This window comes from Pelodiscus sinensis, chromosome 13, assembly GCF_052426305.1.
Source record: "Pelodiscus sinensis isolate ZL-2025 chromosome 13, ASM5242630v1, whole genome shotgun sequence".
In the NCBI taxonomy this organism is placed as follows: domain Eukaryota; kingdom Metazoa; phylum Chordata; order Testudines; family Trionychidae; genus Pelodiscus; species Pelodiscus sinensis.
Window position 1 is genome coordinate 44,445,255 of NC_143064.1, and position 19,259 is coordinate 44,464,513.

General features: G+C 47.3%; 1 protein-coding gene across 2 annotated transcripts in view; it reads right to left on the minus strand.

Annotated features, from left to right (window-relative positions):
- Positions 1–13,069: 13,069 nt before the first annotated feature.
- PCDH19 (protocadherin 19) overlaps positions 13,070–19,259 on the minus strand; it is a 115,762-nt gene continuing 109,572 nt past the window's right edge. For both annotated transcript variants that reach the window (XM_075896752.2, XM_006137421.5), the window contains exon 5: positions 13,070–19,111. In XM_075896752.2, coding sequence (XP_075752867.1) covers positions 18,522–19,111 — 590 coding nt within the window. In that variant the 3' untranslated portion in view covers positions 13,070–18,521. The remainder of the gene's footprint in view (positions 19,112–19,259) is intronic.

The window sequence follows — 19,259 nt, forward strand, 5'->3', positions numbered from 1 at the left end:
GAATCACCTCACATGTCGACTCCTCTTTCACCTCCTTGGCTGTTTTCTGAAGAGGGGGAGTTTTTTTTGCTAGGGAGAGCAGAGGCAAAATCAGTGCTTCAAACCGAAGGCTTGGGAGGGCTTTTCTGGTGTCATTGTTGCAAGCAAGACTGGATTATGCCAAGTCCCACATGACTCTGCAGGGATTGATGGGCAGAACTCACACACAAATGGGTCAGCCCCACAGGGGGACGGGTCAGGGCTGTATTACATTAATTGTTATAATTAGTACCGGGGCTGAAGGGAAGTAGCAAATTCCCTTCCGATGTTAGAATCCAGGCCACAGGAAAAAGAAAAAAAGGTTGTAAACACTAGCAAATATGAACTAGAGAAACTCCACCAGAGCACATATGTTAGGGAGAATTTATTTCCATCAGCAAACTGAGTGTATCAGCAAAATGTTTTGGCCCCAAACTGCCTTTTTATTTCCCCTGAGGTGCAGTTCACAGTGCAGAGGGCAAAGGCCTTCTCGTAATCGGATTCCACTCGGCTGTTGGCCTGTGTCACTGAATAGCAACTTGGTAGGGTGCCATTCATTACAGAGCTGCGGGCCCAAAGCCTGGGGAGATGAGGGGTCAGGGCGGGGGGAAGGGGAGGGGGGCTGGAAATACAAAATCCTATGAAGAGCTGAAGCGTGTGTTGGTAAGTTAGGGGGAATGAGCGGGTTGCGTTACACTCAGAGGAGGCCCATAAGAGGCATCCCCCTCTGTGATGCAGCACTTGGAGAGGGACACCGCATTGTGCAAGGGGCTAAAATGGGCAGACGAAAAAATAGCCCGTGCCCCCAAGAGGTTACACTCTCCGTGTGTCATTTGCAGCATATTTACAGGCCTGTGCATCACCCTGAGGGCGTCATTCTGTAAAACCCAAAGGTATTCACAATCACCACCACCCCTTCCAATACAGGAGGCCTGCTGCTCTCTCACATCAGCCCCAGAGGTTTTCCAGAGATGGCACAAGGGACCAGATACCAGGCCAAGCTTCCTGCAGGCGGGCAGACCCAGCCTCTGCCAGATCAAGCAAGTTCCAGAAGTGAGAGCCCCTCCCTGAAAATGCTCTATTTCCACCCCCTCCGATTGAAATCAGGGTGCTCTTAGCTAGAGCACCTACAGTGAATTCAACAGCCACATGAGGGGAGAGGCTTTAGCTTTCTTCCAAATTACTCTGCTGCAGCCATTTTCATACCGAGGACACTCATGTGAATGGAGTACGTGAAAAGGGCACTTGGGACTGCCCCCTCCCGATAGTCTTTGTCAAAAGACTGCTGTTCTGTCCTCTCAGACTACCAGCAGTGCCCTGGGGGATGCACAGAGTCATCTGGTTCTATTAGCCTTGAAGGACAAGACAGAGGAATACGTCTTCCATCTCAGTGGGACAAGTGCATTGTAGCCCAGGAGGTGGTGGTCACTCCAAGACACAGATGGTAAGACTATGGCTTACCATCGTTTCTATGCAATCCGGAACTGATTCAGAGGAATCATTGTTCATCTGAACACCGAAGCCCCCCCGCCCCCAGCACTGATTCATCGTAATCTCAGTGCCACTGGCAAGCAGACATCTGTATGGTTAGTCGAGGAGTCCCAAGGGCAACTGGGCAGCCCTCCTAACACCAGTCCAAGGCTTGCACACAAGATAGATGCATAAGATCAAATTGTAAAATGGGAGGCCTACCTTGGACATCAGCTGGAGCCAGCACAGTGATGTCTCCTCCGCATGCAGTGCTCGATGAGACACAGGTAGGAGCGGAGCTATGCCTACTGAAAACAACCGCTTGAACTTGATGCAGATGGAGAGTGGAAATTAAAGTGGCAAGAAGATTCAGTCAGAGCTGCAAGAAAGGAAGAAGATCTCAGTAGGAGTATTTCAAGCCAAACAAACTTGGAATTACTGTAGTACCACAGCTGATTAGCCATTAAGCAAGTCTGTGCTACACTGCTGGTCTGTGGACGATACAGTTTGGAGATTACAGTGGCTATGGCTGATGAATGAACGTACATGTTTGTGAAGGTAATTCAGGCCAGGTCTACACTAAAGGGGAAGGTTCAAAGCAAGATACACAACTCCAGCTAAGTTAATTATGTAGCTGGAGTCGACTTACCAGGATTGGAGTTTCCCTGCCATCTCTACAGTGGGAGGCCAACGGAAGCAAATGCTCCCATTGACTTCCCCTACTCCTTGTGAGGAGCAGGAGTACCAGCCGCTGGCAGGGGCGCCCTCTGAGTTTGATTTAGCAGGTCTTTACTAGACCTACTAAATCAAACTCCGGAAGACTTATCGCAGCAACAGCGATCTTCCGCAGAGTGAAAACATGGCCTCAGAGGTGGGACTAGAAGCTTAGACAGCACACTTCTAAATTTAAACTAGGAGATTCCAGAATTGGTATTAGTGGACACCTACAGGTAAGCAAAGCTGCAATGTGTGTGCAGAGAGGCAGCTGACACCATATGCTACAACAGAGAACCAGAAAATGACCTGCTACTCAGAAGTCCTCACTTTAATAAGTTCTCCATTGGTCCTCTCCAGGGACTGTAGGATCAAGAGCTCTGTGGTAAACCCCTTGCCTCACTGAAAGCAGTAGGAGATTTGCCTTTGTTCACCTTAAGAGTTTAACTAAACTTCTCAAAAGGGACTGAGTAATAGTAATTTTACAGGGAATCAAGTGGGTGAACAACAGCCCTTGTATTTCGTGTGTGTGTGTAAGAATCTCTCCACTCGTAGGAAAAGAACCAGGATAAAGTCATTTGTTATTTTTTTTCTCCCATGCAGAAATATCTTGCCAGGTAAAACAGCTCCCCTCGCTGTCTGTCTAGTCTCTTCAGAGCGTACACAGAAGGGAGCAGAACGGAGACAGGAGGATAGTGACGGCTGCCCAGGCTGTAACACAGCAGAGAGGGAGGGAGCTGTGCAGGGAAGGTTCCTCCTTTAGTGCTAGGTGGCTGAGCCAGTCCCCAGCCTGAGGGAAGGCAGTGTGGGTGCTGCTGCTCGCCTCTATTTTCCTGTACCTGGGCAGCTCTCTGTCACAATGTCAGTACAGCTGCTCTCCATGCACCCGAACACTGTACCAGGCATCCATGCTACAGGCTCAGTGTGACTAGCTGCTGTCTTGGCTGTTTGCTGTCACTGCCATCACTGCCTGTGTCTAATGTTGCAGCGGCTGAACGGGACCGATCTGATGGAGACATAGGCTTGGAAAACCAGTAAAATCACATCACAAAATACACCAACCACTACCGCCAGGATCTAAGCAGGGACTGGGCCAACTATCTAGAGTGATGAGAAAGCTGCAGTGGAAGGAACAGGGCAGCCATAACAAAGGAAGAACAAGCAGTGGGATCGGCCATAACGTGAGGGGAAAGGGCAGGAGGACAAGGATGGGTGGGGGAGGGCACCATGGAGGATGGAAGATGGAGGATGTGCACTGCAGGTGTTGGGACATGTGAAAAGATGCCTGCTTGTCTGGCAAGGAAAGGGAACGGCCAAGTAAAACACTGGGCCAACAGTCTGACCAGGTGAAGAACTGAGTCAGCAAGATGATTGAGTGAACAACTGAGTTTGCAAACTAATCTTAGCATTAGGCAGGGAAGGGCTTATAGAAGACCTCACGAATAACTTTGTAGCAATGTATTCAAAGCCAGCCAAGCCCCTGATTAGGGTGAGTGCCTGTGTCACCCACCCACCAGCACGGTGTGGGGTACTGTCCCATGGACCTCTTACAGGGAGAAAATGAGTTTGCTCGACAACCTTTGCTGAGAGCCAGCTAGCTTTTAGCTCACGGTGCAGAGACTCGTGCACTAAGGGCCCGAGCTCAGGTCTGTCTGTTGGCATTACACATGCATTTAACCCTGTGCTGGGCCGTCTTCCGGTGGACTGTCGACTCACCGAAGCAGCGAACAAATGACTTTCCAGCTCCAGAGTTGGTCTGTGACCCTGTGCATTCTGGATAATGGGCCGTAAACCAGATCAACACATGGGTCAGGGGAAAGGCAGGTGTGACAACAGCCACGCGGGAGGGATGGGGGCGGCGGCAGCAAAGAGGTTGGCCATAGTAAATAGAGGAAAGGGCAAGGCTGAGGTGACCGTGATGAAGAAGGAGCATCTATGCAACCCGCAGCAGAGGGCCTTGTGACAGGGAAGGACAGGCCGCGCCGAGCACTGCGTGGATACAAAATGTGTATCCGCGTCGGTCTCTGAACCGCAGATATTGGCATCGACATCCGTGGATGTGGATACCCGGGGATTTAAAGTGGTTAGCCGGAGATTTGCAGGGCTCTAAGGATGTGAGTACAGTCCTGCTGAGGGGAAAGGGCCGACTGTGTTCATCAGCCGGGAGAGCGGGTGAGGGGCAGTGACGGAGCTGTTTGACGGTACGAGGCAGGATGAGGTGGTGACAGCACAGCAGTGGCCATTATGTTGCAGAAGGGTACAAAGCAGGCCAATGTCACGTTCACATGCTCCAGGAGGGCTGTGTGCGGAAAGCCAGAAGACACCTCTGCCTCAGACGGCTTGGTGTTTGAATGGGCTTCAGTTTTGTGACTGACAAGCAGCTGCCAAGGAAGGCAGCGCTCTGCGGTAGCTGACATGTTGCCAGGCAACCCCCATCCCTCCCACCCTGGAATTTGGCACCCTGAGGCCTGTATTTGTTTCTCTGTGGCCTTATTATAGCGATTCTCTTTTATCTGGGCTTTGGAAGACAATCCATCACCTTCAGCCAATGCAGAGCGGTCCCTGCCAAGGCCGCTGCTGTTTGGATCACGTCACTCCTGCGCTTTTCTGGGCAGCCCTGGCTTGCCATAAAGCGCCAGGCTGAGTTTAAAATTCTTCTGCTGACTTCTCTGCCTGTGTGAGGAATTGGTCCGGTGTCTGGCTTTGACCTTCTCGTGCCATATGTCTGAGCTCACCCCTCGAGATCCGGAGGGAGGGCTGAGAAGCAGTGCTGGGCATTCAGCTCAAAGATGCCGGAGCGCAGGCTTTTTGCAGTCAGCGCTATTGTACTGTGCAATGATCTTCCCGAGGAGATCTAAGCCCATTCCGCAATTACTTAACAGCAATCTTGAGCCATTTTTCTCAGGGAAAAGCTTTTAAGCTTGATAGGTGAGGGGGTTAATATTGTTTGCCACGTGTCTCTATTTTCCATCGGTATTAATGTAAAGCACAATGAGAGGATTCTCCACACCACTGTTGTGAAAACACAGGTTACAATGACTGATCGCGCTGCAGCCTCAGCACGTTAACTGTTTAACGTGTTCCAGGGGGACCAGCTCCCGCTCACCCGCACAGCGTGCACAGCCTGAAAGCACAGTATGTACACACACATCCTATTCCAGTCACCCCTTTTCCCCCAACCCTTTTGTGCCACTTACCTCTGCAGGGTTTCCAGGAAAGAGGGAAACATGCCAGGTGTGTCTAGACTGGCAAGATTTTGTGCAAAAGCAAGTGCTTTTGCACAAAAACTTGCCAGCTGTCTACACTGGCCGCTTGAATTTGCACAAGAGCACTGACGTTCTAATGTAAGAAGTCAGTGCTTCTTGTGCAAATACTTTGACGCTCCCGCTCAGGGATAAGCCCTCTTGCGCAAAAATACTTGCACAAGAGGGCCAGTGTAGACAGGCACCTTAATTTTTTGTGCAAGAAAGCCCGATGGCTAAAATCGGAGCTTTCTTGTGCAAAAGCGCGTCTATACTGGGCACGGATGCTTTTGTGCAAAAGCACTTTTTGCGCAAAAGCATCCGTGCCAATCTAGACGTTCTTTTGCGGAAATACTTTTAACAGAAAAACTTTTCCGTTAAAAGTATTTCCGCAAAATCATGCCAGTCTAGACACAGCCTCCAAGTAAAGTGCAGTAGTAGAGGTGTGTTCTCTCACTGCTGATGTGTTTATCTCTCTGTATTTGGGGACCTAGGTAAATTAAATCCGGGGTCTGAGTCCAGTTCCTATTCAATTCGATTCAAATTCTGCTCTCTCTCAAATCTTGTCGTCATACCGAAGTTGCACTAATATCACTGACCTCGCTTTAAAAACTGACGTTCCTGAATCAGCAGAAACCCTGGAGCTTAAATCTGGCGATATTGGCTTTGCTTGCTGCTCTGGTGGTGAGCAATGTTGGCCTAAGCCCAGGGTAAATCAGCATAAGCATTCCCACACACAAAAACGCACCAGGTTTAACGAAATGAGTTGAAAAATCGCTCCCTTAAACCGCTGCGCCTGTGTACAGAAGCAGCGCGGATTCAGATTACTCCACCAGCTGGCACTGGACCTAACAACTGTTTACCATCCACTGCACACAGTTGCCACTAACCACACAAGCACAGGGGATGGCGCGTTGAAAACCGTGTACAAGTCATAAGCTGTCACTTTAATTTTCGGGTGGTGGGGGGTGTTCTTGCTCCTGCCTGCAGCCTAGAGAGAGTTACAGGGAAGCACGTGATCTGACCGTTTTAGAATGGACCGCCTGTGATGATAACTCTATGTCCTTGCTGGCCAGATGCTCCCCAGTCAGCCTGCCAATGGTTCATTTGTTTGCAATGTCCCAGCAGTGTCTGAGGTGGCTATTGATGCAGGTGTGTAGGCCTGAAAAGAAGGTTGGTCCGACAGTTTTTGTTGGGTCCTACGTTAAGCTGGGCTGCTCCCCTGGGATTGATGAACACTTTGGCTAGCCATTTACTGCTTGTGAACCCCTTCTGCAAATGGGGCATTTCCTGCCCTCGTGATGGAAATCCTCCCACACACAGGGACACCAGCTGAGCCAAGGGAATCCGTCTGCCAGGGAACCGAGGGGCATACAGACAGACATACAGGCCTCCATGGTCACCATGTGCTGCTCTTAAGGGGAGGACAATTTTAATGAGGCAATATCTGGAACGCAAAGACTGTTTACGTGTGAGTGCGCTAAGCACATTTACCGCACCGATACAGACAAATGACAGATAAGACGTCCTGCTTGGGGGCTGGCCCTGGTTTCCTAGTCCCCCAAACCCTAACAGTGAAACTAAAGATGTTCAAGGACAGCCAAAAATGCAAGATCGGGTCCTTGTGATTCTGATCTTCCACCCCTCCCTTTCTTTTCATGTAATGCTCTCTTCATTTATGGAGTTACTGTGTTTCAAACAGATAATTATTTTTTACACTATGCTTTCAGGCCTTTGATCCCTCCGGTTTGTTTGTTCTTCTCTTTGTGAACTTAATAGTCAAAGTATATGATAATTCATTGCCTGCTAATCCAATCTGGCTGCGTTTAGATATTCCAGTTTAACTTCAAATAAGAGACACATAACATAAAAGTCATATTCAGAAGAGACAGAAATGAGAGCTCACTGTGAACCAGCTCTGAACTGTGGCTGGGTCAGAAACTGGCTCCATTTTCTGTTCATGTATCACTTCTCTCTTGAGTGAAGCTAATGTGGATGTGCGTCTGAGCGCCTAAAAACCCTCTCTCTAGGCATAGCACACTGACAGGCAGGGAAATTCATCCCAGGGCAGGGACCAAGAGAAGTTTTCACTTTCCCCTAACGTTGGGTCTTGCAGGGACCAAGTCAGCCCCTGAAGGAGGCTAGAGAAAGTCTTACCCAACTTGTGGAACTCCTTGCCACAAGATGTTGTGAAGACCAGGACTTTAACAGGGTTCAAAAAAGAATGAGATAAATTAATGAAGGATTGGTCCACTAATGGCTAGTAACCATTGTTGTCAGAACCTGGGAATGGGGAGAGGGATCACTGCTCTGTTCATTCCCTCGGGGGCACCTGGCATTGGCCCCTATCAGAAGACAAGACGCTGGGCTAGATGGACCTTTGGTCTGACCCAGTGTGGCCGTTCTCATGCTCACGTGAAGGGATGCCCTAACTAGCGGTCCCTTCTTTAAAGGATGCTGTAGAAAGAAGGGGTCAAACATCTTGGCTATACCTACTGTTCCTCTACCCGGATTGTGCAAGCCAAGGGAGCCTGCTAGGGCAGGGGATTTCCCTAGGAGAGATCCACCGTGTCTCTCGGCACCAGCATAGACTGAGCAAAGCAGGCACAGCATGACCGCACAGCCTCCAGGACTGCCAACGACACTGAAAAATTTCCATGCTCCGCCCCACCAACATGCCTCCAATATGGCCTAGGAGTTGGTCTTCCCAGTCTATTCTAGCCCGGGCCTCCACGTGGACTGTGAACGGACATGCCAGATGTGAGGACAGTTTGCTGATGCACACAGCTGCCTCCCGAATCCCACCATCATGTTTCACGTAAGCTACTTGACAGCTAGTCACTAGCAGCCTGGGCCAGCTGCGGTGAAAGGTGCCACGCCCTCAGCAGCCCCCTTGGTATTTTTGCCAGTAACACGGTGCTCTGTCTCATCTCGCTAGCTGTGGGGCTGTAGCCGAAGAGAGGGGGGCAATATAAAGATCTTACAGTAAATCCTGAAGGCATCTGCTTGTGGACCAGTAAGTCACAGCTGGGTGCCATACACAGAACATCAATCATACCCCTAATAAGAGCGATGAGCTAGCCCTCCCCCCAGCTGGTGAGTCAGACACAGCTCCTCTGGCGTCACACCAGCTGAGAATCAGGCCCTGGCTGCGTAAGTGGAAAGAGGCTTTGAGATGAACACAGTGCAGTGCATTATTCTGGGCCAGCATCATTTCTGAAAACAAATCTCTTCCTTAGCCATCATGCTTGCTTGCCTTCACTGGCCTATTCCCTTGTCTGGGTCTGTTCTTTATGCAAACTTCAATACAAATATTATTGTCTAAGCCCACTGTGGCCTGAAGATGCGGTAAGCTCTTTGGGGGACGCTGGAGGAGACGCAGCCTATTGACAGCTGGCTAGCGGAGCAGGAGGGGGAAGATATCTTAGCACTGACATTTCAGACGGCTGTCAGCTGGCTGTAACCAGGAGCCTTGCAGCATGTGATGCACAGTCTCTGGGGTTGGAACTGTGAAATCACGCCCTGATCCAGTGCCCACTGAAGTCAATGCAGTCTCAGGAAATCCAGCGGGGAGTGCAGTGGGACCATAGAGTGGAATTCCCCCCGAGCAGAGGATCAGCACGAGACCTTCACCCGTGTGTTGGCACTCGGTCTCGTGGGAATTTCCCCCGATACAATTTGCCAAGGAGTCCAAGACCCACAACTAAAGCCAAGTTTCAGGTACCCACACAGGAGCTCTAGTGAAACTTGGCCAAACGCAAGCGAAGTGAACGAGAGCCATCGCCTTGTGTGCCTGGGATAGTCACAACTCAGCACCTGTGTCCCAGCAAGGTCAGGAGCACTCCAGGGTGAAGCACCCACAGGATGTGGGTTTCCAGCACGATAGCACAGAGCACGTTGTTCCCATGGGTTCTGCAGAGAAGACAAAGGCTGGAAAGAATTTTATTTTATTTTTAAATGGAGATTGCCTATCTCCTAGAACTGGAAGGGACCTTGAAAGGTCATTGAGTCCAGTCCCCTGCCTTCACAGCAGGACCAAGTACCATCCCTGACAAATTTTTGCCCCAAATCCCTAAATGGCCTCCGCAAGGATTGAATTTACAAGCCTGGGGTTAGCAGGCCAATGCTCAAAACACTGAGCTATTCCAATCCCATGGAAATGCCTGCCCTCCACACCAGCACTCCAAAACCCAAAGCAGGGTGTCAGCCATCCCCCACTCAGCTCTGGCCTCCAATGTGATACAAGCGGGCACGTGCCTGAGGAAGAGAAACCACCAAGCAATAGCCAGTTCCCTGCAACAGCACGTGGCGGCGAGCTCTGGCATGTGACGCTCCTCAGCGCGTACACGGCTGCCCCACAGCAGGCTCCTCCCTGTGCAGTTACTTAAATGCAATTGACATGAACTCCCCTACCTGCCGAGAATTCCTAGAGCGTCCGAGTTACCCACACCCGACAGCCTCCCCCAAGGACCGGGGAAACAGAGGGGGCAGACAGCCCGCCTCGAGATCCGACCCACGGCAATTCCAGGCCACGTGTGGCACATGCTCTAGAGCGAAGACCCCTAGTGAAGAAAGGCACCTGTGACCTCACCAGCCCCCTCTCATTGCTCATTACTGCTAATTAAGGGTCATTGTGCCTGGCTCACCCAATTTCTCCCAAAGCCACAGGATTATGCAGTTTGCAGCCTGCCATCCAGACCCACTGCCTGTGGAGGGCTGGTGAGATTGATAGGCCTTAGCGATGCTGCTCCCAAAATCGTCCCAAGTGCTTCTGTCCCCTCTCCCTCCTCCACGGACGCAAGAGCCACCTCGGCTTTGTTTCCCCTTCAGCAGGCCCCTCATCGGATGGGTGGGTGAATGGTGCTGCCGCTGGCTCAGCTTATGAAGCAGGGCGGCACAGGCGCTGTTCGGAGAGCAGCGCACTCGCTTTACTACATCTGTTCTTCAAACCCATTTGCACGAAACGCTCGAGAGCAAAGGAATTCAGCCCTGGCCCTTTCAAGCCTCTGCGGCCTTGTCTACACTCACCTTTCCTGGGAAAGTCACCTGCCACAGCATCACTGCGCCACAGCGCAGTATCGTAATCAGGGCGCCTTACCTCTGTGTGTAGACACATTCTGAGCAGGACTAGCCCATGCTCCCGGACAAATCCCATGCCTCGTCTACACCAGAGCTCCCGCTATGGCTACCACCAACCAGCCTGGGAAGAAACCACACAGCAAAGGAATCACACCATCATGGCACACCTTTAAACACACACTGAAGAGAATACTTGCCTGTCAAGGGCTTGGGGTGCCGGGGTCCCTATACTGGGATTAATTCAATTCTAAATCTAAAGGGTCAGGGTGTTCTTGGTACTAGAGGAAATTTCACTAACAGTCCAACTCTGCTCAGGTTTAGCATAGATCAACACCACTTCCGCGACCTGAGAGGCTGGACTCCACCCCTGCAGCAAGATTTTCAGAGGAGCGTGGCTCCTTGTAGGCCCCTAAATATGGGTCAGATTTTCAAAGTCTGTCATGTCCATTGCTCTGCTAGGCTCTCATTTGTTCCTCCTTCCTCCCATCCTCCTATGTGTCTTTTACCCCACCATCAGGCCCTGCCTGATTGCTAGACTGCAACAGGGACTGTCTTGTTCTTTGCCTGTACAGTGCCTGGCATAATAGGGACATGATCCCCGGTTGGGGCTCTTTGGCACACTCGTAGCTCAAACAGTAATAATTGTCACCCCTCTGGGCCAGATTTTCAAGATCTGGGGCCCTCAAAGCCCTATGCTACGGTTGAACTAGAGAGGCTTTTCTCTTGGCATTATTCTCCTTAGCAGCGTCCTAAGGGAAACGACTAGTCTGCAGAACGAAATGCTAAAAATGGAACTGCTACAATCTGTCCTTAGGGTTAAAGGTTATTACACACATGCTGCGCTTTACCCCATGCGAAGAGTCTCGCCCAAGCCACCACAGAAGTGCTTCACGTGGGTTAAAGGGGTGCAAACGGTTTTGTGCAGGACCTCCATACCTGAGTGAATTCAGCCTCCATGGACCTTCATCACTAAAAAACCCCCACCAAGGGCTCAACCATGCTCACTCACAACTCTTGGTGAAAAGTCATGGCAGAGCAGAGTGTACAAGGAATACAGGATCTGCAGCCAAGCACAGATTTTTATTTTCTACCACAGTAGAGGGATTTTCTTCCTCTGGTCTGTAACAGGGCTGCCACTTCCTGAGCACTTCCTCCTGGTCAGAGGTCCTCCTGCAGCCCTGCCTCTGTTCTCCCTCTTCAGGGGTCCCCTTAGTCTCTCTGATAAGCAGAATCACCCTTCACTCAAGGCTGGTTTGGTGACCAGCCTAGACTCAAAAATCAAGCTCCACCATGCAACACGAGAGTTCACGTGTCTCTGGCTCATTGTCCACTCACATGAAGTTCTTCTCGTGCCAGCATCTGTTCTTTGCAGGGTCACGACCCCTAGCCGTTTCTGGAGCTCAGCCTCCTGGCGCTAGCTTCCTTCTGCTACCAGTGCTTCTCCTGTCCCAAGGGAGGTGGTTGGAAGAGAGGGGAGCCCTACCCCCACTTTACACTACAGGGTTCCTGAACTGGCCCCTGAAGGACAATGCCCCGGGGTTTTTCCCCATCCAACTCATAGGTCCTGGGCACTACTTTCCATCTTCCTCTAGAAGGTCATTGTCTGAGTCTTTGTTCATGCCATCTCCTTGGAATGGGATCTTCTGGCCCCCTCTAGTGTTAAAGGGCTAGTGTAGGCCGTTACATGGCCCAAGTGTTAAATCTGCAAATCTGGCCGTTTAAGAGATAAACCTACAGGAATCTTCACTACTGTGTAGCTTTCACCATTGCTTTAAAGCTAAACACAGCAAATCTAACTCTGTTTTTAAACTGTTATTCCATCGTCACCATCAGCCACGTCACTTCTTCACCTGTTTCTAAAAGAAACTTCCCAAACAGACCCCACTAGATAATTATTTTGCTGTGGGATATTTGGGCTTGGTTAGTCCCTTTCGCCACTACTCCAAGTTCATGGGTTTTAGTGAAAGTTGAGCATAGATCCAGTTAATGGGAAAAGACCAACAAAGTGTCCCCTTCTGGGAGAAATTCTTCCCGGGGCAAGGTCTACAGATGGCTAAGTAGTTAAGGGCTGAGAAAGCTGGCTAACCCCATCTCTTCGCTGGTCCTCCAAAGAGAGCTCCTGCCACACCTGGAAAAGCAAGGCTTGCTTCCTCTGATCTTCCTAGGGTAGAAAGCAAGTGGGAAAAGCATTTTATGGGTCTTCTTTACAAACAAGGGGGAAGGAAAGGGGGCACGCACCCACCTTCTCTCCTTCCTTTGCAGTTCACATTTAAGCCCTTAATATGGGCTGTAAGCAGAACTTAAATGGAAAGGAGGCGTGTGTGGTCCCACTGTGCTACCCTGAATTTCATCAAGGGTGAACCTATTGTACATCTGAGATTAAAACTTTTCAAAAGAAGGTTATTTTAAAGCTGGGCAGGTGCATCTGGATATTCCAGTCGCCATTTTAGCATCTACAGGGTTAAACCACACACACAGCTCTGCCTGCATCGGTTTCTGCCAGCCCAACCATCCAAGCCGACCACAAGTAAACCCGCTCAGCCGTATTTAACCAAACACTTATTTTCCATTTTATTCAATAGTTGCCTTTAATACTAAAATGCATTAGATGCTCGAAGCAGAAGGGGAAAATCACATTGAAGTGGAAAACAAAGTTCTCATCAGAGGAGAGAAACAATGTGGCAGGTACACCATTTTGAAACAGAACTGTAATAATTTAATAAAGCTGCTTTATCATCTTCATAAAATAGACAATGGTGATTTTTTTCCTTTTTCGTTTACAATGATTCCATCACTGTGAAAATGTACATAACATACATATCAGCATATACAACAATTTATTCTTCATATAATCAGCAACGGAGACACCTTGATGAAACGTACTGTATTTAAGCCCCACTGAAGTCCGCAGTTAAGGTGGTCCTCAGGCTGGTCAGCAGGCTACAGGAACTTGTCACTGTAAGATCTTCTGCAATCAATACCTTAGCATTTGAATAGTGCAAGCAGGTATTTGTTGCTGAAAACTAGTTTGCACTCGGTCAGTTCTTGTCAGGAATGATTATATCCCAGCTCCTATCAGCTGAACATCAGCTGGTGCCGGTAAAGAATGCATTTCACCAGGGCTTGCAACAGAGTTAGCTGGGTTCTTCTGCTAAGGTTAAATGCACCTCATAAGTTGGATGAAAGATTATCTATAGCAGCAAAAGCAGCTGTAGCAACAAGATCATCCATTTCTCCCAATGACAGACAAACGTGTTTCTATTCATAATTAGTTTCCCCCCCCCCCAGAGTAATTTCAATGTATTAATCACACAGTGTGTTCTTCACAAAAGCAACTTGTTTCCTATTAGAAAAAAAATAATTCACTTCTCACAATGTGTGATCCACAGGCCATCTTCAGCATCACAATAAAACAGGGATAACTGCAACAACTTCATCAGGACAATGCATCAAGTGCTTACTGCTTATTTTAAAATGTTCAGTCCACCCTCCCATAAGCCCCCCTCCCATGCTGCCCTTTGTGTATATCATCAAAGTAAAACCAGCGCTGCAAAATTCCAAGTTACGGAAAAGAAAATGCCATTCTGAAAGGGTTTTCTAAAGATATTCTATCACGTAGGTAAATATTACACTTTGAGGAGAGCATGTCATGAATTTACTCAGACTATCTTTGGGGGTCTGAGGTGCTGGACACACAATAGAGTATTGGTTTCATTTTGGGTTGTGGATAATGGGCACCTCTTGCATTCAGACTCTTGTTAAATGTGGCATAAAATACGACAGTTCTTACTGGGGATGTTAAAATGCATTTATTTTTGTAAACGCTGTAACTGACGACCTTTTCAGCAGTTACACGTTTACATGCGGGGGAAGGCGGGAGCCAGCACTCGCAGGAAGCTGGCTTTTAAGTCGGCTCCTAGCGAGCACTGGTTCCCGCCTGCCCTCCCCACCACCATGCTGATGCCTCTGATACAGAGGCAGCGGGGGGAAGGGGATGCGTGTAACAATGAGGTTTAAGCGGGTTCATCACTTAACCGTGTACACGTTCACATGCCTAGTTCTCACTTCACTGTGTAAATGGGTAGGCAGAGCAAGTGTGCTTGAAGGAAATATTTGAGGAGAAACCCTCATATACCAATGACTTTCCTATGCCTAATTTCATTAATTCAAAGAGAGAACTTCATTACGCTTTATCCAAAAAAAGCCATCATGCATCATTTACATTTTGATGTGATTAACTGAACTACTTTTAAAATTATTTAAAAAACGTAAACAAATAGCCTAGTAGCACCTTAAAGATGAACAAAACATGTAGATGGTATCACGAGCTTTCGTGGGCACAGCCCACTGTTAGTCTGTTAAGACCCTACTAGACTATTTGTTGGTTTTTTAAGTTTTTCCTGTTACAGACTGACTCAGCTACCCCTCTGACGCTTTTAAAATTATAATACAGCTCAACCAGAAGCTCTGAACTGATTTCTAATGAGAGAGGGAAAGTAAATAGAAATAGGTGATATTTGAAAGAGGGAAGGGAACTCAGCAGGTGATAAAACCTTCCCCAGTCCATCGCCTGGTCTTTCTTCTGATGTGATAACGTGTAACGGAGGTGCCTTAGGCATTCAAGATCCCAACATTCAGCGCAGGCCAGGATGGGGAAAAACCCGTTTAAATAGTTTCCTGGGAGTTGATAACTGACCTCTTAGAACTCCCTTTGGTACATAGAAATATACCACATTTTCTGGGCTGCGCTTTTATTTCTAGTAGCAAGGAATGTTTAATTTGTCTTTTCAGTTACCATCTATTTTCCTCTAAGTGCTAAGTTGGGGGCAGCGACACAATCAGAGGCCCACGTTCCTCTGGATTCCTCTTCCCATTTTCTATTCACTAGTTACAGCAATGGGGGGCCACGCTACCAGGCCTATCTTTGGCTAGGAGGAGGAGGGCCGTGAGACAGGAGTGGGAAGGCCCATATGCACAGCACAGTGTAGTAGATGGAGGAGAATCCATGCTAATTGGCTAGACAGTCCTCTGTCATGTTGCCTGGTGGACTGCTGCTCTCCATTCCATAGACGATCACGTACAAGCCATCCTGGGAATGCCTGAGGCTCTCCTCAGGGAAGCCTTCTGGCCATTTCCTTCTGAGGAGTTACGTGAATGGTTCGTTTCAAAGCAGAACGACACCTCCCATTTCAAGTCAGGAGAAGTGGAGCAAGTGGTCAGATAGGTTCAGTTTACACCAGTTGTAACCAACACATCGCCACCCATTGGTCACATTTGGCGAGGAGGGGGATTGAAAAAAATCTCAAAATTAGACTAGAATGGAGAATTTCATTGAGCTTGGGGAAAACAGAATGAGCGTGCTGGATTTTGTAACAAAACCCCAGCAATAAAATCCAGAAAAAACCTAGGCCCTTTTTGTGGGTTCTCTAGAAGACAGCAAAGAGTTCATATAAAACTTCAACCCATTCTGTCAGCTAGCCTAAGGCAACCAGAGACTTTGAGCATCCTAAGTAGAGGCCCCTGATGTCAAAAGTCTCAGGATTGCCATTGGTTACCCGTATGAGCCTGGAGAGTGTGTGCTGGAAGGGTGGGAGAACAGTACCATAGGCTGATGCTGAATTATGGTGCACGTGCGCTCGCTCTCTCTTTCTCTCTCTCTCACACACACACACACACACACACACACACACACACACACACACACACACTCCTTCTAAAGCAATTTTCTGCCAATCAATTAGGATTAATTTCTGCAGCTAACAATGGTATCCAGGAAACTTCTATGGTTCAGTAAGTAAGGACATGAATTTTCACTGAATAAAGCTCTCAAAAGTTAATGAACAGGTAACATTATAAAGAACAAAACACCCATCTTAATATTAGACAGTCCAGTCACTTAAAAACCTCCAAACCAATCTGTTCCTTCTATTGCTCATATAATACATCCACTTGCAAAATATATATATATTTAATGACAGCAGTACAGTACCCCAGATATGAAAAATTAGAATAAAAACAACGTACTATTTTTAAAAAATGAATCAAACTCCAAAATTAAGGGGGAAAAGGACACATGGGTCAATTTTTAGAGGGACAGATGCAGTCACACCAACTCAGGGGATTCCATCTGCATGAGGTAGCAATCAACACCAATAAAGAAAGCTTTAGTCATTTCATGAGACGTTCCTTTTGATAGATTATTTTCAAATTCCTGGACCCATAAGACATACTGGAAATGTACCAATTGGAGTAGTTAAAAACCATATTCAGGTTATCTACCTTCTCTAAAGAAAAGAAATGACTGGAGCTTATTTGGTGTTTAGGATGATAACAATTGGAGGCTGTTTTCCTCATGACATTTTTAATTTAAATAAATCAATGTAACGAGAATGTTATCAAGATACATTAGTAGTGGGAAAACTGTTTCTCTAGAAACCATTATTTTCAGTTCATTCGCAGAACAAACACTGGCAATGTCTGTACTTTCTCTCTCTTTCTCTCTCTCTCTCTCATATAATGAACTTTTAAGCATGAATTAATATTCTTTTGGGTAGAAAACTAAAGTGTTACTAATTCACAAACCAACATCTTCTGTACCTCCACCCCCACCCAAACCCAGTTGGAACAATTGTGTAGTGCAGGAGAGCAGAGAATATATAATTCTGTGAAAATCTTTATGGCTCCTCCTTTCTACAAAATGGCTGTTCAAGTAGCTCCAATGGTCTTTTAAAAATCAGTTTTATATGTGCAAATTTGTAGCCTAAAATCTGTACTTAATTATGAGAAAAAAATAATTATTCACTTTTTTCTTCTCCTTATGGAAGGCACATTAATTTCATTAATAGTGTTGTTATACTTCACCTGTCTGGCCCTACCCGAATACCCTTCTATTGCTTACACTACACCTACTCATGATGCAGGGATAAATAGAAATAATATCATTCTAAAATCCATCCCATAATGAGATACATACACACACGCAGGTACTTAGTGTAATCATGACTGGAAATGTTGATCAGGAAGCGCGTCTCTAACCAAGATGCTAATTTAGATCTGTTAAACAATTCCCTTGCTTTGAGATGATTAGAGACGGGGAATAGCTAAACCTGGAAACTAATAACTTACAGAGAAGCTTTTCCATGCAATGCCTTGACGTTACGAAAAAAGAAATGGATCTCAAAACGTTCAGCACAGTGCATCCGACAACTGCAAATTAGGCAGCAGAATATCCCTTAAATTACTTCGCACAATGATCGTAGCACTGTGAAAACAAGGATAGGGCCTGGGGGGTGTTGGGATATGGGCAGAACACGCCTCACATTGACTTTGAAATTAGCAATTTCCCCAAGTTTTAAATATATCTGTGAGGGGGTTTTGTAAAAACTTGAAAGCCTTTTGCCATCACTAGACATACAGTAATTTGCAATATCAAATACAATAATAGTACAGATAAGCATGTGATAGCAAAAGGATTCTTAATGCAGGGGTGTCCACAGCAAAAGAGCAACATTTTAAAGTACAAACAGCCTTGTGCTAGGCAAATATTAAAACTCATTGAATTGTTTTTTTAACAGTTGTACACAAGAAATGGCCAGTAAATTGTATAGAGTACAAAAATGTCAGGGTGATTATTCAAGACGGTCAGATAAGGAAGTTTCAATTCAATTCATTACAAAGAATGGCAATTTATAATAGAGTTTTGATATATAAAAATATATAAATTGAAAATACTCCATACATAATACTTCTTTATAACTCAACTGGTCTCACCTTCACTCCTACCCCATGACAAAAGAAAAATAAGCTAATTTGCTTCAACTGAACACCCCTGCTAGCGGCTGAAATAAGTGGGGATTGTCACATTAACGATATAGCTTCATTTATAAACAATACATTTAGGGAAAGCTCTTAAATACAGCAATTTGTGAACCGTTGTTAAGCAATTAAAAACAATATGCGCTTGTAGTAGTGTCGGTTCTCCTTTTTATATGGTGCCGTTTAGAGTACTACGTCTTTTAGTCTCTTCACTCCTGGTGAGTCTTTTTCTCTACATTCTTGCAGAAGTGGATTAATTTCATGCATTATATTTTCACTGTCCGCCCCTCTAGGCTCTGCTTCCGTGGGCCGAGAAGGGCCACTGTTTACAAATTGCTCCAGGTCGCGATTTACTGGGCAGTGCATTATGTTGTATGATACGGAAGGTTTGCTAGACAGGGGGCTCTTCAGATGGAGTGGTGATGTGATGGGGCTGACAGCTTCGCAGCCGTTCCCTGCCTCGCGGACTGCGCCATTTACCTTTGGGCTGCAGACAGGCAGATCCACTGTTCTTTTGCCTTTCGGGTTGACGATACGCTCGTCGGCAAGGGGTTCGCTCCCATCTTTGCCAAACGTTGCAAAAGTTCTTTTGGTACCACAGTCTTCGTAAGGCTCTGTATCCACAGTGGTAGCTTCTATAGAGAGTGCCATGATGTTCCTTCCATGCTCAGGAGATTTTGCACGACTGGGGACAGAGTTCCGGGGCATCCAGCATCTGTCCGAGTGACCAAGGATCCGACACTCTTCCCTACAATGAAATCCTTCACTCTGATCTGTGTGAAGAAAATACAATGGCTTATGAAATTGAGGATTCTCTCTTTCTGGAAGCTGTCCCGCAACCTTTACTCACACACGTGATACCCAGAAATCAACAAAGTCCCATCTGATACCCTGGTAAGGAGCGCGCGCGCGCGCACACAC